Source organism: Schistocerca gregaria, chromosome 9, assembly GCF_023897955.1.
Source record: "Schistocerca gregaria isolate iqSchGreg1 chromosome 9, iqSchGreg1.2, whole genome shotgun sequence".
NCBI classification, from domain to species: Eukaryota; Metazoa; Arthropoda; class Insecta; order Orthoptera; family Acrididae; genus Schistocerca; species Schistocerca gregaria.
The window spans coordinates 236385392-236405133 of NC_064928.1; the positions used below are offsets into that span (position 1 = coordinate 236385392).

General features: G+C 39.6%; 1 protein-coding gene across 1 annotated transcript in view; it reads right to left on the bottom strand.

Annotated features, from left to right (window-relative positions):
• Positions 1-19742, bottom strand: part of LOC126292248 (sortilin-related receptor-like) — a 177653-nt gene that overhangs the window by 103675 nt on the left and 54236 nt on the right. Inside the window, exons 10-15 of the mRNA XM_049986146.1 lie at positions 18010-18210; positions 13535-13709; positions 11500-11738; positions 10392-10617; positions 5908-6060; positions 2709-2898 (exon numbers count right to left, since the gene is read on the bottom strand). Coding sequence (XP_049842103.1) covers positions 2709-2898; positions 5908-6060; positions 10392-10617; positions 11500-11738; positions 13535-13709; positions 18010-18210 — 1184 coding nt within the window. The remainder of the gene's footprint in view (positions 1-2708; positions 2899-5907; positions 6061-10391; positions 10618-11499; positions 11739-13534; positions 13710-18009; positions 18211-19742) is intronic.

The window sequence follows — 19742 nt, forward strand, 5'->3', positions numbered from 1 at the left end:
CTGTCCTCCAGATCGTTTGTGTACTGGGTGATTGTAATTAATGTGCAGCTACTCAAGGAGGTCTAGAGTCGACTGTAACGATCATATGGCAGTGAAACTTAGTCGATAAACCAATGAATAACTGATTTTGGCCATCGGGTGCAATTCTGGTGCTGTACACTGTTTTCATGAGGGTACGACATCCACACTGTCATTTGACAAGCTGTAACATGAGCTAACAGTATGTCTATCCAGAAGTGAGACTCTGTGCTGTTAGTGGAACTGTTTTATGTGAAAGATCATAATAAAATTCGCAAGCACAGGTAGGCTCGGTGTGGTATATTAGGTATATACCTGATCTGAGGGGCAGTATACAGAAACAAGTTGTTCAGGTTCCACCAGAACTGTTGATCACACTGCATTATGGATGCAGCATCTTGTCGATCTCTCTAGTGTCCATATTGAACAAATTGTGTAACCTGTCGTTAATAATAAAATCAACATTATGCCTTTCTCATCTGTTTGACCTTTTCTGGCCATACTCCATTCCTAATCCATTTATATAGAAACATTTATACATGTCTTTCTTGCAATCACAGTACCAGATTTGTACCTGGTAGCCAGAATTCGAACTATTTTTTTTTCCACCATAAATCCATTCTACATTAACACATTAGAGTATCTACCAAGTTTTGCTGTTACATGATAATTACAGCCCACACTGGATCTTTGTGGGTAGCTGCAATTTCGTTATAACCACCTGGATGGACAGAAAATAATAACTGCCCCATCACACTTTCCTGGGGCACTCTTGACAACCTGGCAATTTCCTCGTCTGACTAACACTCACTGTCAAGGACAATGTACTCAGTTCTGTCACTTAACAAGCATTTAAGTCACTCACATATCTGGGAACTTTTTCCATAGGCTCATATCTCTGTTAAAAGTCTGCTGTATGGCATGATGTCAAAGGCTTTTCACAAATCTACAAACAACAAATCTGATTGCAGGTCCTAATGTTTTATTTCAACTGTGTGTTAATACACATGATAAACACTGGTTTTTCAGAACCAGAGATGTCTTCATTCAGCAAAAGAGAATAAAATGGGTCACAGAAAATTACAATTCAGCCCGACCCTGTTTTGGGGGTCATCACTCTTCTGACTGGTTCGATGCAGACTACCATGATTTCCTGACCTGTGACAATCTCTTCGTCTCAGGGTAGCAGCTACATGCAATGTCCTCAAACTATTTACTGAATGTATTTCAATAACAGCCTTCCCATACGCAAATTCTCCTGTACGCTTTGAACACCATTCCTCACATTTGGTTTCGAGTCAAATTGTGGACCTGTCGGGTACTGTCACAGATGTACAACTGGACTTGTGATTTCCTGTCAGACAGATCACAGCTCATAGTATTTGATGGAAAGTCAAGTAAAACAAGTGATATCTGGTGTTCCCCGAGGAAGTGCTATAGGCCCTCAGCTGTTCCTGATCTATATGAATCATTTAGGAAACAATCTGAAAGCCCTCTTAGACAGTTTGCAGATTATCCTTTTACTTGGAGTCTAGTCAAGTCAGAAGACCAAAACCAATTGCAAAATGATTTAGACCAGATGGTACAAAAAGTGGAAACTGACTCTAAACAGTAAATAGTCTGAGGTCATCCACTTGAATGCTAATTACTCACTATATTTCAGTTACACAATGGATCACACATTTATAGCCACCAATTCAACCAAACTGCAAGATTGCATTTTACTGGCAGAGCACTCAGCAGATGACTCAATAGAATGGCAGATCCTCATGTAATATCACAAAATTTTGGAGGGAGTATCACAGACGTGATACGCGAGGTGGGGTGGCAGTCATTAAAACAAAGGTGTTGATGCTTTCCATGGGTATGCAGTCAGATTTCATCAACACAATATTTCAACAGTCCAATTGGCTGCCATCTTCAGGCGAGACTGCAGATGTAGCCACACCGGAATGTTCTCATTTTGGCGAGATCTTTTAACAAAATTTCAATAGGCAACTTTCTCCTTCAAATTCACAAATATTTTGTTGACTCCACCTACATAGGAAGAAATGGCCATTGTAATAAAATAAGTAAAATCAAAGCTTGCACAGAAAGATTTAAATTTCCATTTTTTCTCATGTGCCACCAAAGAGTAGAATGCATCTGGAGTAGAGCAGAATTCATCAGGAAGATGAATCTTCTGCCGAGCACTTATATGCGAACTGTGGAGTAATTGTGTATATGTAGAGGCAGGGTCCCTCTATTACAATGGAAATTATTGCCTATGTCTTAAAATACATCCTATCCATTCCACACAAAAATCAAAGGTCATATACTCATTTATTGTTTTACCAGTATTTGATAACAGAGCATTAATATCACCATGGAACTTCACAACAAAAGTAGTTAGAAACCTACAGAAGGAGGATGATTATAAATTAAAACATTTGCTAGAAAATGTACTAAATGTGGGTCATGTTTGTTTCCCATGTTAATTTTCTTCTCATCCTGTTAAATTCTGTCTTGCTCAAACCACAATAAAGCATTTTGTACTGAGTAAACACACACAAATACAAATTAAAAAAATAAATAAAAACCCTTCCCAATCCAACCCAAATAATATCATACTTAGTCAAAACTATTCACATTCCAGCAACTACCAACATGCAGGTATCTCACTGCAGTTTGTATGATAAAGGGGTACTAACGCTTTGCACAGGTGCCATTCTCAAATGGCTTGCTGCCGTCGGCGCAGGTGCAGGTGGTGTTTGTGCCGGCTTTCATACCGTCTGGGCACTTGCAGCTGTACTTGTGCCCTGGAAGGCCAAAGCACAAGTGAGAGCACACCTTGTTGCCGTCACAAGCGTTTGAGCCCTCCTGTATGGAGTGCGCGAACACCTGTACGAGAGGAAAAGGACAACTGTTAATTAGACAGTGCACTGAGACAAACCTATCCCCACAGTTTAAATGAGCATGCAGTCCAGTATGAGCACGTCATAAGCAACCCACAATCTTAACAATAACTAATAAAGTCATTAACACAATATGTAACATGACATTCCAGTTTGGCTACTCATACTTGGGGAAAAAATAATTGTTAGATTTAAAGGTGTGAGGAGGAAGATTGTGTTGAAGAGCTCCTGAGTTGAAAAGAGGGGGAAGGGGTAACAACTTTTCTTTCCTCTCATACCAGCCATAAGTAGTAGTTTAACCACAGTTTTTAAACATAAATAAATTATATGAAATAATATTCATATAATTAACACACTGTTGAGATATTAAGTACAGTATTTTCAAATTTGTGATTTATAAAACAATAAAATTCAGTTTCAATGCTAAGTTCAAAAATGCAGAATTCCCTGAGGTTTTATGAAATTCCTAAAATTTCTTGAGATCTCCCTGAGAATTACAAGTTTTCTAGATTTCCCAGAAGAATCGCCCCCCATATTCATAAAGTGCGCAGAAATAGTCTTTAATGAAAATAATATTTTTTTGGAAATATAATTGGTCAGATAAGAAAATCTACTCACTATGTGATGGTAAGAGAAAACACATGGAAAAGTTAAGGAAATGTGCAAGCTTTCAGAGCCAGTGGCTCCTTCTCCTGGCAGAAAGGTTGAAGGGGAAGGAAGAGAGAGATGAACAAGTCACTTGCTCTGAAAACTTGCACATTTCCTTGACTTTTTCATGTGTTTTCTTCTACTATCACTTGGCGAGTAGATTTTTCTATCAGAAGCAGTTTTTAAAATTTTCATAGCTAGTTTTATTTTAAAATTTTCCTTTAGTGCCAAGTTCCACTGCTGGCATAATCAGATTAGTAAACACAGGAAACAAGTCTAGAGTAAATATTACAATGTTTCCAACTCGATAGCAATTTATATCATAGGAAGATGAATATGTACCCAATCCTTACATTCACACTGATAGAGCTGCTAGCAATGCATTCAAAGGGTACCATGCAGATCTCTCCTGTGCCTCAACCATCTCATTCAGAATTAAACGCAACAGATGTATTGAAAGAAATATAGATCACAACTTCTGAGCAGGATAAAAGTATAGTGACAGAGTTTACTGGTGAACAAGACATATAAGTTCTTTGACATCCCCAGAAGCTCGCTGCACAACTTGACTGTAGTCAGAATGCCATACAGAAAATGGCAGGAAGTTTGGGGTATGAGACAAAGTACGTATCGGCAAATGGCACCTGGTTTGGAGCATAAATATTTATGAGTCAATAATCTACACAGAAAATCTTAATGAAACATTTTCGGGATGTCTAGTGAATCACTCATTTTACGGAGTGTAACTGAATGCGAAGCAGCTTAGAGAAGACATTCAGAGAAACACACACAGAAATCTGAAAGGAATTCTAATTCACCATGGCTGTGCTTCACCACACAACCAGGCAACAAATCAAGTGATCAGGAAATGGGGCTGGTCTGTGGTTCCTTATCCACTGAAGTCTGGATCTGTTGCCCTTTGACCTCTTCCTGTTTGGTTTAATGATGTCTGCAAAGGCCAGTGATTCAATGACAAAGTGAATATTGGCACAAAGTTTGATATGACACTGCAAGCCAGACATCATCATTTTCAGAGAGAGAGAGAGAGATAGAGTGATAGAGATAGAGAGAGAGAGAGAGAGAGAGAGAGGGGGGGGGGGACCCTTAGATGCTCTCCTTTTGTTGAAAATAATAGTGTATTTTGTAGAGGCTGAATCGTAAAAAAAAAAAAAAAAAAAAAAAAAAACCAAACACACTGTAGCGTTTCATGATGCAAAAATGCATAAATAAAGTGCAACAGACTATTAATACGATGATAAATGTAAAATACCTGTGCGAGATATAAATACTCTGTGGAATTTAAGTATCTCCATGCGAACTCAATAACAAAGATATACAGACTATATTAAGCTACAGCAAAGAGATAATTATTTCATGTTGGACATTGGAAAAGAGATGTTCTATGTCGGATTGAGAGAAGATTGTTGGAAGCCGCCATTAAGGCAGGAATCTATGTTTTATGGTATTGAAGAAAATTAATACATATAAAAGCACAAAAGGAGTATCAGGTGTGTAGAGTTCATAACCCTCTATCATTTCAAAAGAAATATTCAGTGATTATAAAGACGCAAGTCATTCGGAAGTGTTGTGTGGTTTGATGGTGTAAACCTGCAGTTTTACATGGTTTTGGGATTCATCGAGAATATTTCTCTGAAGACCTAAATAATTTCTGGATATAAAGTTGGATGCCACATTCCATACACATGACACAGCATAGCACTTGGCTGTACCGATCGATTTCCATAGAGCAATAAATTATCTTTAGCGATTTCAGGTGGAGAAGTTCCAGCAAGGAGACGCAACAAGATCTGTTGCTGCGAAATGCAAATGGTATTAACTTACAGAGAACAGTAAGCAATAAAGACATCATAACTACCACAAACATAATTTAAAGGACTCAACTTAAATAAAAAGAGAAAACAGTAAAAAGGAATCGCTAAACCAAACCATGAATAAAAATCATTAATAATTACGCAAACACATTAATAAAATGCTCATTAAATAATGGAGAAAATAAAATTAAGAACTTTAAACACACACACACACACACACACACACACACACACACACACACACACACACACAGAGAGAGAGAGAGAGAGAGAGAGAGAGAGAGAGAGAGAGAGAGAGAGAGATGCCTTGCAAAACACTACAGTGGGCTGTGTGTAAGAGGAAGAGTAGGACAAAGGGTGACAACAGCAACAGACATTTCAAACTCCAACAATATAACTGCATAGAGTGCATGAAATCTAGTCCTGATGATTCGCTATGAGAAACATTTAACAATACTGTATTCTTTGTATAAATTACCATGCCTTCCTGAGTATGAAATACAAAAGAACATTACCTTTAGGTCCATCAAACCAGGCAAACCACTTCGGATGGTGCGGACAGCCAACCCGTGATCCTTGTCGGCCTGGTAGATGGCATTCTGCCTCCAGTCGTCCCAGTACATGGTGTCCTTGAACACCGCCACTGCGAACGGATGTGCTACCTTGTCCTGTAAACAGAAACATCGCACATCAATTAAAGTCTTCCTGAATAAAATTAAAAACATCAAACAAGCAATTAAAAAGATGGAGCTAGGGGCTCAAAAGTAGTTAGAAATGCACAATATAAAATAAGAAGTGGCAAAAACAAATGTTTTGCGAAGGAGGGTGTTAAAATGAGTGAATGCAAGGCTTGTTGGCGTCATCTTCAGTCCAAAGACTGACTTCATGCAGCTCTCCATGCTACTCTATCGTTTCCAAGCCTCTACACCTGGGAATTTCTACTGCAACCTACACCCATTTGAACCTGCTTACTGTATCCACATCTTTGTCTACATTTGTGAACATCCACATTTTTCTCCCTTTCCAACCTGACAATTCCTTGATGCCTCAGGATGTGCTGTATCAATCTATACCTTCCTTTTAGTGAAGTTGTGCCATAAAGGTCATTTCTCTCCAATTCTGTTCAGCAAAGTTTCATCAGTTACATGGCCTACCCATCTACTCCTGAGACTACTTCTGCAGTGCCACATTTTAAAACCTTTTATTCTCTTCCTTGTCTGAACTGCTTATCATTCATGTTTCGGCTTCCATAGAGGGCTACACTCTGACAAATGCCTTCAGAATAGACTTCCTAACACTTAAATGTATATTCAGTGTTACGAATTCTTCTTTTCAGAAATTTTTGCATTTCTGTAGCCAGTTTGCATTTCACATCCCCTCTATTTCAACCATCATCATTTATTTTGCTGCCCACATAGCAATACTCACCTATTACTTTTAGTGTGTAATTTCCTACTCCAACTATCTCAGGATTCCCCGATTTAATTTGGTTACATTCCATTACTCATGTTTTGCTTTTTTTTAATTGTTCATCTTACATTCTGTTTCTTCTAAGTCCTTTCCTGCCTCTAACAGAATTAACTCTTCCTCCCAGCTTTTCTTTGCTTTCCTTTACTGCTTGCTCAATGTACATATTGAGTAACATTAACCCCATCCCACTGCCTTATAAACCACTGCTCCCCTTTCAGTCTCCTCGACTCTTATGACTTGCACACTTGAAGATATTGCAATCCATGTTTCGTGGTTGCCTCAGCACTGCACTGCAGAAGGTTTGGAGGGGGAGCAGTGATACCAGCTTGGCAGAGGACTAGTGGGGTGCTGGGACGGGAATGGCGAGCTAGCAGAAATTACACGGTGTTGCCAACCATTGGAACGTATAGTGCATACTCTGGCTTTTTAAGAACATCTAGCACGTTGAAACTGCAGTTTGCCCGAATTCATTTTTAGTCAGAATTGAACTGACTTTAAAATTGGACAAATACTCAACAATAGTATTCATTTCTGCAGAAGATTTAGTCTAGACAGAGTTCAGCTTCAGTGGTGTACTTACATGTTTCATTCTACAATCTTGTCGACACTCACTATGACGTATGACAGGAACAAACGAGGGTGTGTCAGCTGCTGGTTCTATGAAGCTGATGAAAGAGCATTGGGCAGATGATATTTTTTGAAGCAAGTGATAGTGTAACGTTTTCAAGTCAGTATAGAACCAAAAAGGGATATGTACATGAATTAAAAAATCTGTGTTCTCAGGTCCCACAGCAATGACAACCTCAGAAATTGCACCATTCTGAAGAAAAAACTATAATAAGGGCACTATACCCTAGCAGTTTTAGGCGGAGAGTGTTTCGAACTATGGCTGTGTAAGATACCAATAGAGGTCAGTTCTAAACTATCACTGCCAACAGCAGCAAACAATTGTGCTGCAACCACCAAATGCTTTATTGCCCCAGTTTGCCTTGTGTTGCAGAGTGCTTTTTTTCCCCTCATTTTGAAATGAGCCCTTCGAGAGTGAGGCGAGGCTTATTTCCCTGCACCACTCCACTCCCCCTGGTCATTCTAAGTTCTCATCTGTTCACGATCGCGGCCGACTGCCATGATACACTGTCCGCATAAATATTTGTGACAATGGAGTTATAAATTTCACAGCTGTCCCATTAGTATCATGATGAATGTTAAAAATAGTGACACCACTGATAACAGGGTTCATTTAGGCAAATGACATTTCACATACTCTGTAGTGTAAGGAAAGAGGGCCTTTTACATTTCCGCACGGCAGCTTGGTGGTGGCTTGACCATTGTGGAGTAACCACACTCTCCAAGAATGAAAACGGAAGACAAGATGGTTTTGCAATAAATAAAATATGTGGTAATCTTGGATGTCATGTTGAGCCTTTGATGCTTATGTTGTATGAAAGTTGTGCTCTACTCTAATTCATGAGTCCCAAATGATCTGTGCACCCATCCAAAGAAATGTGTGTATGTAAAAGCAATGTAGTGGGCTTGATTGTTCGTGATAAGAGTAGAAGTTATCTCCTTTTGCTCCAATAACAGCTGCAGAATGTGAAGTAGTTAAGCCTCTCCTTGGCTATACATGGAATTTCAGAGTCATCAACAGAATCAGCTATGGCGAAATTAGAAAAAAAAAGTTAAATACAACATATTATGTCAGGTGACAGACCTGACTTAGCTTCAACTACGAGGAGAGCACCAGAAGCCACAGAAAACCTTAAACCAACAAGAAAACCACTTCATAAGTGAAAAAAGTGATCTGCAAATTAATGTAAACCATTTCGTTTCATTTATTTCTACTTGTTTTATCAAAATGTAGGTAACCAATAAATGGCATAAATTTAGAGCAAGTATAATGTTAAATTTTTAGACAGATACTTTATGACAATAAAATACAGTAGTTTGTAATTTTGACTAGCCAGAATATGTTAAAAATAATTTTTCCTCAAGAGGCCTCCTAAAAAAAAGGGGGAATCATCTTATAACCAGAGACATTTTACACCCGGGTAAATTCCAGGCATCATAGAAAATATCTTCTTTTTGCAGTCTTGATTCATAATTTAACAGCTTAGCAACTCCTTCTCCTAAATCTAATTCACCTCATAATTTTCCAAATCCAAAACTAGGTTCCTGGGCATTGATCTCCATCTCACTGAAGTTAGCACCCAAAAAAAAGCCACCCCTTCCATATATCCTAGGCATCTGCTGTGAAAGTGTCACCCCCCAACAGATCCCTTCACACCTACACCGTCAACTCCTCCCAGACTTTCCTCTTCCATAGCCTCCCCATAGATCTTGCCCTCAACAAATAATCTCCTCTCAAACTCTAACAAATACATCTCTCGTGAGGCCCCTCCCACCCCCCCCCCCCAATAAAAAAAAATAAAAAAAATAAAAGAAATTAAAAAAGACAACCACATCAGTACTCACCCCCCCTTTTTTATCACTCTGGCCTCTAATGTCATGATACGTTACTCCACCAGAGCTATGTTTCCGTCAACTCAAACCCTGAAATTACCTCTCTCCTGGATACCCTCCCCTTACAACCTGCTGCGTCCTTACCTCTGTAACTTTAAGTGGTATGACATTTCCCGTCCATTATCCTTAACCGAGGTTTCCTACCCCACATCACTGCTGTGAAATGTGTTCTATGCTTATACCAACTATCACCTACTCCAGAATCACCACTGGGAATCCTACAACATCAAGAGCACAGCAACTGGCAATACTAAATAACCGGAGTCCGCTGCCTGACCTTTTATAGAGGAATGACAACCATTAAATTGGCCGAGTGCTTGCACGGATACAGAAGACCTTCACAACTTTTGATCGTCTAGTACCAAGTTGCTGTGGATGCTCTGCAGCAAGACTTGACATACATGCGTACTCATTACACCATATTTGCTGTTTGGATCCTCCCAACCAACACAATTTACTCTCAACTCAAGATACAGGAACTTGCTTTCCAACATATCCTGGCATCCCATCACCATCATGGACTACCCCTCCTCTGAAAGTACCATCCCCATTACTTTTTATTTATAGGTTGAACTGACTTGTGTTACTTTTTGATCTCTCCCTTAACCCCCACCCCCCTCCATCCTTTTCCCACATTCCAACCAACCTGCATCATTTTGGTTTTCCCCTGTTTCCTTTTCTGCTTTCCTACTTGTTCATAACTGCACAATTAATTTTCTTCCTATCATGTCTTGTCTGAATCTGACACTGATTATCCATGTACTATACATGACCTCTTACACTCTGCCTCATTTTTTCTCTCCTTTATTATTTCCCTTCACTAACTCCCCTATTCCTCTTCCAACCTGATCAGTTGTCTCTTTTTGCAGCAACACAGTATTCATTATACTGCAGTGTAAATACAGAAATTTATTTTTCCTGTGTTTTACTGACACACTAAAATGCTGCGAAATTGGAGTAAACATTAGCAAGAATTGCTTCACACATCTGGCAAAAAATGTTCACTAACCGTATTTGCAATTATCTTCTTGAAACCTTTGCCATCCAGATCTGCAGAACCAATGTAATCGAGTCGCGCATCCACCCAGTAGATGCGTTCCGCGATGTGGTCAACTGTAATTCCGTTAGGCCAGTCCACGTACGATCTACCAAACAGCCGCCTGGGGTCAGAACCGTCGGAGTTGGCCCGACTCACCGATGGATTGTTTGGTGCCCAATCAGTCCAGAACAACAATCTGGGGATAGACAGAAATACATCTGTTTACTGAAATGTACAGTCACTTTTTACATATTCACAATGGAAGATTTGCTAAAGTAGTCATGTGAGGCACATTAAGATAAAAATGGACACTTTTTTCAAGTGCCTTTTTTTTTTAACTTAGATGAATTTCCACTGTGTTGTAAATGCACTAATACTTCATATATATGCAAAATATGCTTCTGTTAAAGCACTACAAATACAGAAACTGATGCTATGCTACAACACAATTGGTGAATATTGACACCAGTGGTATCTAACCCTGTAACAGCTTAAGTTTTCACTCTCCTTGGAATGCTCACCTCAAAGGAACTACAGAGAGGGAAAGGATGGATGTAACCTGGTATCTATTCAGGTCAGTAGGAAGACTGAGAATATTCTTCATATCCATATAAAGTAATTTTTTCAAATGGCCTACAATCTATTTTACTTTGAAGTGCTGACCAATGTCTCAAAGTTGTCACATTTCCTGATCACTTCACTACACATTACATAGCCTCTGTAGCCCTCCAACAGATGACTATGAATGTCTACAGTTTCATTTTTCTTGAATTTACAAGATCAGCTTCCATGACCAACCAAATAAAACAGCAAAAAATTCATAATAAGAATCTCATAGCACCTTTGTGACCACTGGAAAGTGTCACAATAGTTGTACGTTTTGAACAGCGCGTACTTTCTGGATGCATCAGATACAGTATTTCCCTTGCTGATATATTTTGTGACAGAAGTAATACAACTATAAACGGACAACACCAGAATGTTTAAGCATCACATGACAGAAACAGCTCTAGAGTAATTTTAACACAGACATATTTTCAAAAATATTCTACAGTTTCAATGCATACAGGCTACAAACCCTTGCTGAGGATGAACAGCAATCCCACGAGGTTTGGACAGGGTCGGTGGTGAAAGAATGGTAGCACGCATGCGGCCCTCTACATTCAGATCGGTTCGTACAACCTCTATCATTGAGCGCACTCCGTCCACAAAGTACAGGTGGTGAGATACCCAGTCTAAGGCCATCCCTTCAACTGACGAGAGATTCGAACTTACTAGAATCTCATGATAAATTTCGCTGCCATTGAGGCACTGGCGCTGTAAAAGAAAAAAGGAAGTGTAGGGTTATTCCCTTTCTGTGCATATAAGAATAGTGCTTTTATTTTTTACATATTTTGTTTTAACTGAGTACACCAAATATACATTTGTATCACAAAACTTAAGCACACAGTCATCATGAGAATTACAATATTTTATTTCTAATTTTAACATTCAAATCAAATAACAAATGCTGAAGACACAATGTTGATACTAATGTATTAATACAATACCAACATATTTTGAAGACACAAAGCTGAAAGAGGTATGAAGCCTGATCATTTGCTCTGTAGCTTACAGGTAGGAAGACATATGTTTGTTTCACTGTGTATGTCATGTTTAAAAGCAAAAATAATAGTTAACAACATTACATTGCTGTTCATCCACTCCTTGGAATCATTTGTTTAGACTTTGAGATAGCTAAAAAAATCTTCAGCATAGAAACATCCTTTTAAGTTCAATAGCCTCTGACAACAAAAAAATGGCCATATTTTTAACAAGAATGCTGCCGTTTTGAAAGAATTTCATTGATGCGATCTTTACAAGTCATCAACTGAATTGCCTCAAAGCAATGTTGCAAGTTTCGTAGTCACTGGTGGTAGTTTAACTGAATCTGACCAATTTGATATGCCAATTAAGCCAGTGTCAAATGGTGTAAAATGACCATCTTCTTGCTCTGCTGCACAAATAATTATAGGGTTATGAACTACTAATATTGCTATTGCTAGCAGTGATTTGACTGATTCACATTCCCACCCACCCCACCCCTCCCACCAAAGCAGTCTACTTTGGAAAATTTGAATGTGTGTTCATATTCTCTTATGTGATCTTACAGTCAAGAGATTTTACAGGGAAAAAGTCAGCGGAAGCACACAGATGATGTACCTCTCCTCCTCCTCCACCACCACCACCACCACCACCACCACCACCACCACCACCACCACCGAAAAATCAAACAATGGAAAGTCCAGGATGATGTAATAACAATATGGAAGGAATAGATTGGTATTCACCATATATAGGAGGCAATGAGCTGCAGACAGGTACAATGAATTAAAAAACCACTAGAAATATTTCTGGTGTCCCTTTTCATTGTGTCTGTATGCAATTCAACACCTCTTCTGTGGTGGATAGCAATATATCCTTTCAACATTATTTGTTCACCAAGGAAATGTATTTTTATTCATACTATAAAGTTTTCTGCTACAACATCAGTCATTGCAGCAAAGTCACAATGACACAAAATGCACTGGAACACGTCCTCCAAAACATAATTATTCATAAAATTGATAACTTTTTGAAAATATAATGTAACTATATAGATAAAAAGAATCTACTACCCAGTGATGGCAAGAGAGCACACACATAAAATTACTTAAATCTGCAAGCTTTCAGAGCCAGTGATGACTTCTTCTGGCAGAAGAATTGAAGGGGAACAGAGAGGGGTGAAGGAAAAGCACTGGAGAGGCTTACAAAGTAGAGTTTGGTAAAGACTGATCAATCGGTCTTTCCTTCTCATCCCGTCTGGTACGTTTAACTGACCTGGGGTTCTGGGCAACTTTTCCGAACTCTCCCACCAGCTCTTTTCCTTCACACTTCTTCCTTCCCCTTTGACCCATCTGCCAGGAGGAAGATCCACTGGTTCCAAAAGTTATGTGCGCATTCCCCTGCTGCCACTTTGTGAGCAGATCTTTTGTCTATCCAATTACAAAGCATTATTACTGAAACATCTGCTGTCGCAGAAAAACCATTTGTTAAGAGATACAGAGCAACACTATTAAAATGGAGAATCTTACCCCAATTGTGTCATTTGCTATGTCAGCCCAATAAACACAGTTGTTGTGGAGGTCAAAATCAATAGCAATCACATTCTGCAATCCCCTCACTGGTAGCTCTTCCCAAGTGTCCTCCGACAAATCGTAGCGAGCTATTCGTTCTCGCTGCGCTACAATTAGAAATTCTCTTAGCTCTCTGCAACACACAAACAAACAAGAATCAGGAACATCTGTTTTTAGATTTTTTTCCACAACAACACTGTTACAGGTGGAATTTCCAGTGAAATCAGTGCACATTCAGATCATGTACCAACATCACAAAGCACATATTCACTTGTAGATCTCCTCCCCTGAATGCTTTAAGTGATCATACATTCTGCATTTGAGAATATAATATGATGCAACCTGTTCAAAATACTGAGGAAGAGAGGAGTAAGCAATATGGGAATATGGCGAATCTAAACATGTGTAAGAACCAAGAGGGAACAATAAAACTGGAAGACCAATGATAAAGTGCTCAGATTAAGAAGTGTGTAAGACACGGATGTAATCATTTACCCTTCTGTTCAATCTTTGCATCAAAGCAGTGATGGTGGAAATAAAAGACAGCTTAAAGAGTGGGACTGAAATTCAGGGGGAAAGGAAGATATGCTGATGATGATGCATTCCTTAGAAAGAGTGAAGAAGAGTTCCAGAATGTATTGAATAATATAAACAGTCTAATGAGCATAGAATATGGATTGAGAGTAAATCAAAGTAACAGTAATGAGTAAGCAGAAATGGGGTCAACAACAAACTTATCAAAATTGGGGACCACAAAGTAGACAAAGTTAAGGAATTCTGCTACCTTGGGAGCAAAATAACACATGACGGACAAAGCAATGATGGCATAAAAACCAGATCAGTCATAGGCAAAGTGGGCATTATTGCCTAAGAGAAGTCTGCTAATAACAAATATGGGCCTTCATTTGAGGAAGAAATTTCTGAGAATATACATTTGGAGAACAGTATTGTATGGTAGTGAAACACACACTGTGCAAAAATGGAACAAAAGAGGATATAAGCATTTGAGATGTGGTACTAAAGAAGAATGTTGAAAATTAGGTGGAAAGGTAAGATACGAAATGAAGTGGTTCTCTGCACAATCGGTGAAAAAAAAAAAAAACATATGGTAATCACTAACAAAAAGGAGGGACAGGATGAAAGCACGTGTCTAGGACATACTCTCAAATGAAGACATTACCATAAGAAAGTAATTCGCGGCAGGGTGCATCAAAACTGGAGGGGCCGGGGAAGGGAGGGAGAGAACACAATATAAACTTTACAATAGGCACCCTTTCATGTGTTATCTCCCCACCTGTGATAATGCACTAACCTCTCTCTATATTTATTTTGCTCTTTATACTGTCAACTTGAAACAGTACACTTTAATAGAAATCTCAGTTGTTAAGAGAGCATGGAGTATCATTTGTTCTATAGGTGAATAGATGCCAGTCTGAAAGCAGAACAGCTAAACTCTCCCATTTTACTCTTCAATCATAAATTATATTACATTGCACATATTAACAAAAAGACAATTCTTTCTTAGCTGTCAGTCCCCTGTTCGGGTATTTCTAAACATATTCTACAACAAAGTACGTGCCTTTGTTGAAAATGCATCAATAGCTGTTCCAGTCTTCTCTGTAAGTAGCTAAATGATATATACCTGTGACCAATATTGCTCATAATATTGGTAGTAAGAAGAGGAAGCCAAGTAATGTACCTTCCGTACTGTACAGTGCCTTGTGGAATGTATATACAGATGTAGATTTATGCATAGAAACTAATACATAAACATGAACAAGTTAGAATAAACTGATAAGAGTTTGATGACAACTCCCCTAACTATGTACATGTATATGAGCTATTACAAGACAATAAAAGTTGCTTACATATTACAGATAAAATTTACACAAAGCACATTTGTTTTACATTCAAGTAATGTATGTGTCAGGTACCTATCTTTAAAAAAAAAAAGTTCAGATGCTAACAAGACACAATTCCAGTCCTCTCCAAGAAACTCATAACAGAAGGGAGTTTTCATTATTTAGAGGTCACGTGCTCCGGGTGTGTGTCTGGTTCGAATAAAAATTTTGTCCAAAGCTAGGCTATGTGTTCTGTCTTTTCTAATAACTGGTTGAACGTTGCAACATAATACTGATGAGAGGACTCATAAATGCCAATCCTTTGTAGATTTGACTCAATTTTGTGCTCACTAAACTAACACTACATATCCTCTCAAACTCGTGGAGTTTTATTATATTTACCATGACAAAGTTTAACTCCATTTCCTCTTCCCTGCAATGTATGTGTATCTCTGTCGGGCACTGCTGGCCTGGACACACACACACACACACACACACACACACACACACACACACACACACACACACACACAAGAAAAGAAAAGAAAAGAAAAGAAAAAAAAGGATGAAGCAACCTAGTATACAGAAGGAAACAGAGTAAAACTTCTTATGTTGAGAGTGTATGCAATTTAATTATATAATTATAGTAATTAAAAAGCCGAGTCAGATTTGCAAACAACGTGCCAGTAAGTTCCCACTTACAATATGACATTGCACAATGTCTGGCCTGGATACATGCACTGATTCAGTTGGGAAGGGTGTCATGAAGCAATTGTATTCTCTTCCGAGACAAGAGTCGAAGTCCTTGCTGGTCCCACACACCAGCATAAACAGTCACTGCAGATGAACAGAACAGGCTAGGTCTACAACACAGAAGGCACCGAACTGACAATATATACACGCCTAACAGCAGAAATGTGTACTGTACAAGCACCGCCCACAGCAATGTTATTCTTTGTGGCCGGTTGTTGTCCCAACACCATCAACATTTGTCTTCAAACAGCCACAGTCTCCATCATGTCATAATATGACAAAACTGCATGTTATTGTCTTTGGGGGGGTTATTCCCCCTCATACCGCCAGTTCCCTCAACCACTACCAGCCATGACAAAGTCATTTACAATGGCCCCCTACACTATCACGCTAGTAGTAACACCACTGTGTCTGTCCAATGCACTGAAAAATGGAACCTCTCACCAGGTTGCCTTTACACTTACTGACGAGGGGCATTACGGTACTGCAAAACTGCAATTCATCACCGAGCACAGTGCGACATCATCTGTCAGCTGTCCACACCTCCCAGTGATGACATCACTGTAAATGCAGGTATCTGTGTTGTGGTGTTAAGGGCAGCTTACACGTGGGATGGTAATTCCCTAGTACAGCTGCTGCCTGCCTCTGACCAATGGTGCGGTATGACACAGAACATTGCAGGGAGTCCACTACTTGTTCTCAGGTGGCATGCACAGGTGTGCACTTGGTACATCAACACATACAGCAGTACTCCCTAGTGGCAGTCAGACGTGGTCAACCGGAACCTCGATGACTAGTACATTTTCCCTCGTGTTCCCATGCCATCCAAAATCAAGCCACTGTCACATCTGTAAGCCCCAAAAGCCTGTATGTTGCACAAGTGGACCAGCAAGAAAAATGGAGAACCTCAACGAGGCCCCTTCCCAATGATACAGAGTGCTGATAATGCCGTCTCACACGAGTACACGTCATTTCCTCTTCCTCCACAGTGCTCCCTCGACATCCGATATTTCACGCTTCCTTATGTACACTGACAGCTCTGGTACCAACACTCCACAACACTCTCTTGTCCCGTCCAATGCCAATGCCTCAGGCTAGGCACTTTTTTAAAAATACTTTTACTTATAGAGCATGTTTTGCAGCCACATTACACACTTCTAGAGGTTGTAGAGAGGACTTGGTAGGTAAAGATTTACATAGCAATCGATGTCCAGAAACGTCGTCCGACGACACTAAAGAGTGCCAAAGTTACAGGTGTGGCACCTGTCAATGTATGTATATACGGAGTGATTTTGAGACATTATTACAAACTTTCTAGGATGATGGAGAAGGATAAATGTATCAACTTGAGATAAGGGTTCTAGTACTGGAAACAAATGAGTTGAAAGTTTTAAGCGAAAACCATTCTGATACCGTTGACAGTGGCATACATGTACTCTTACTGTTGCTGCTGAGACAGTAGTGTAAGCAATTTTCAGCAGTGATGGTATGGACCAAAATCAGAAACTATGTCTAGTAAACATAAGTTCTAAAAGGTATACCTTAAGAGCTATGGGCACTTGTTCAATAGAGTAGACAATAGAGTAGATGTGTTCCGCAGTAGCGAATATGTAACACGAGTTGTGAAATATCCTGCGTATGTGTACTGGCAATATGTGGAATTACACCTCAAGAGTAACTAAGTCCTTCTCAAACATTCTGTTTAACTGTAAAATAACACTGTCTGTTCTGTAAGTTGTGCATACACAACAGAGTTACTGACTTGACAGAACACTCAAAAACATCCCGATTACACTGTAAAAGAAAGTGAGGAGAGCAATGGTAACACAAAATACTTACCGAACGGGGCAAGGCAGCGACTCTGGGAGGTAGCGCTGTTCGTTGCCGCCCTGACATGCGTCTCCTGGGATATGAATGTACCCTTTTGTTCGGCTGTAGAATGCTCCCGGCTTACATGTATCTGGAATCTCATAGGGGCTTTCCACTGTCTTGTTGCGGATGCAGTCCAGTGATGTCTCGTGTTGGAAGAAACCCACATCACTGTAAGCAATTTGCTCATATTGAATTAAGTTTTGCACACAGGGGTGCATACAAGAACAGCAAGGCTTAGGAATATAACAGTCAGCTTCACAATTTGTGCGGAAATTAATTTCGAAACTGTGGACTGCAAGGGAATAAAACGTAAGATTTCTGTCTTTTGCAGCAATACTCACGTAGATATAGCCCAGTGCTCATAGCACAGTGTCACTTTTGCCTGTATTCTTCCATTGTACAGGATTTCTACTACAAGCTATGCACAACTAGTCAAAAAGAAATGAAGACACATCTCTGGATGCAGCCTAAAGTCAGTTCCTTAGTAAAACATGTCTTTCATTAAAAACAAAGATTCCAAGACTTACCAAGTGGGAAAGTGCCGGTAGACAGGCACAATAAAATAACACACAAACACACACACAAAATTCCGAGCTTTTGCAACCGACGGTTGCTTCGTCAGGAAAGAGGGAAGGAAAAGGAAAGATGAAAGGATGTGGGCTTTAAGGTAGAGGGTAAGGAGTCATTCCAATCCCGGGAGCGGAAAGACTTACCTTAGGGGGAAAAAAGGATAGGTATATACTCGCGCGCGCGCGCGCACACACACACACACACACACACACACACACACACACACACACACACACACACACACACACAGAAATGACACAATGAGTTCTGTTCAAAAAATTCTTGAACATTGTCCACCAAACTTTTCTACACTACTATTTACTTATTGTGCATAGTCTTCTTCGAAATACTCTCCCCCACAATAGACACATCGCTTCAACACCGTTTCCACTTTCGGAAGCAGCCTCGGTACACCTCTTGCCCGATCGCACGAAGCACCATCTGCAAATTTCCTTTTATCTTGTCTATCGCTGCAAATCTTCATCCTTTCAATGGGATTTTCAACTTTGGAAATAAAGGTCCCCAGGGGCCAGGCCGGGAGAATTACGGAGGATGAGGCAGCACAGTGCAATTTTTGTTGCAATAGTCATGCACCAACAGGGTAGTATGTGCGTGCGCATTACCATAATGCAAGAGCCAATAATTGCTTCACCACATATCATGCTGTTTCCTTCTCAGGATTTCACGACACGACCCAGTTGAAACGTTACATTCTTTTGGAATCTCTTGGGCAGTCAGTCTTTGATTGGCACAAACAATATTGCTGACGTTCCTGACACTAGTACCAGTGGTGTAAGTTGAATGAGAGTCATCCCTAACTTCCATCCGGCCATTTGTAAGCCGTGTGAACCATCACCCTAGGCTTCCTGCATTATTCGGTGAGTGTGTGTAAACATTTTCTTGAATTTCACACAAAATTTAATGCAAATGCACTGCTCCTCTAACTCTACCATCTTAAAATTTGCAAATGGTGTGACACAATGTTCTGTTAACAGAGCACTGAACAGTAACAGATATACAACAATGAAACTTCCAGTAGTTACGCAACCACAGGTGCGGGCTGGAATGCCAACCACATTCCGCTCCAACACACCATTAGCACGACATTACAAATGTTCCAGAATTTTTCT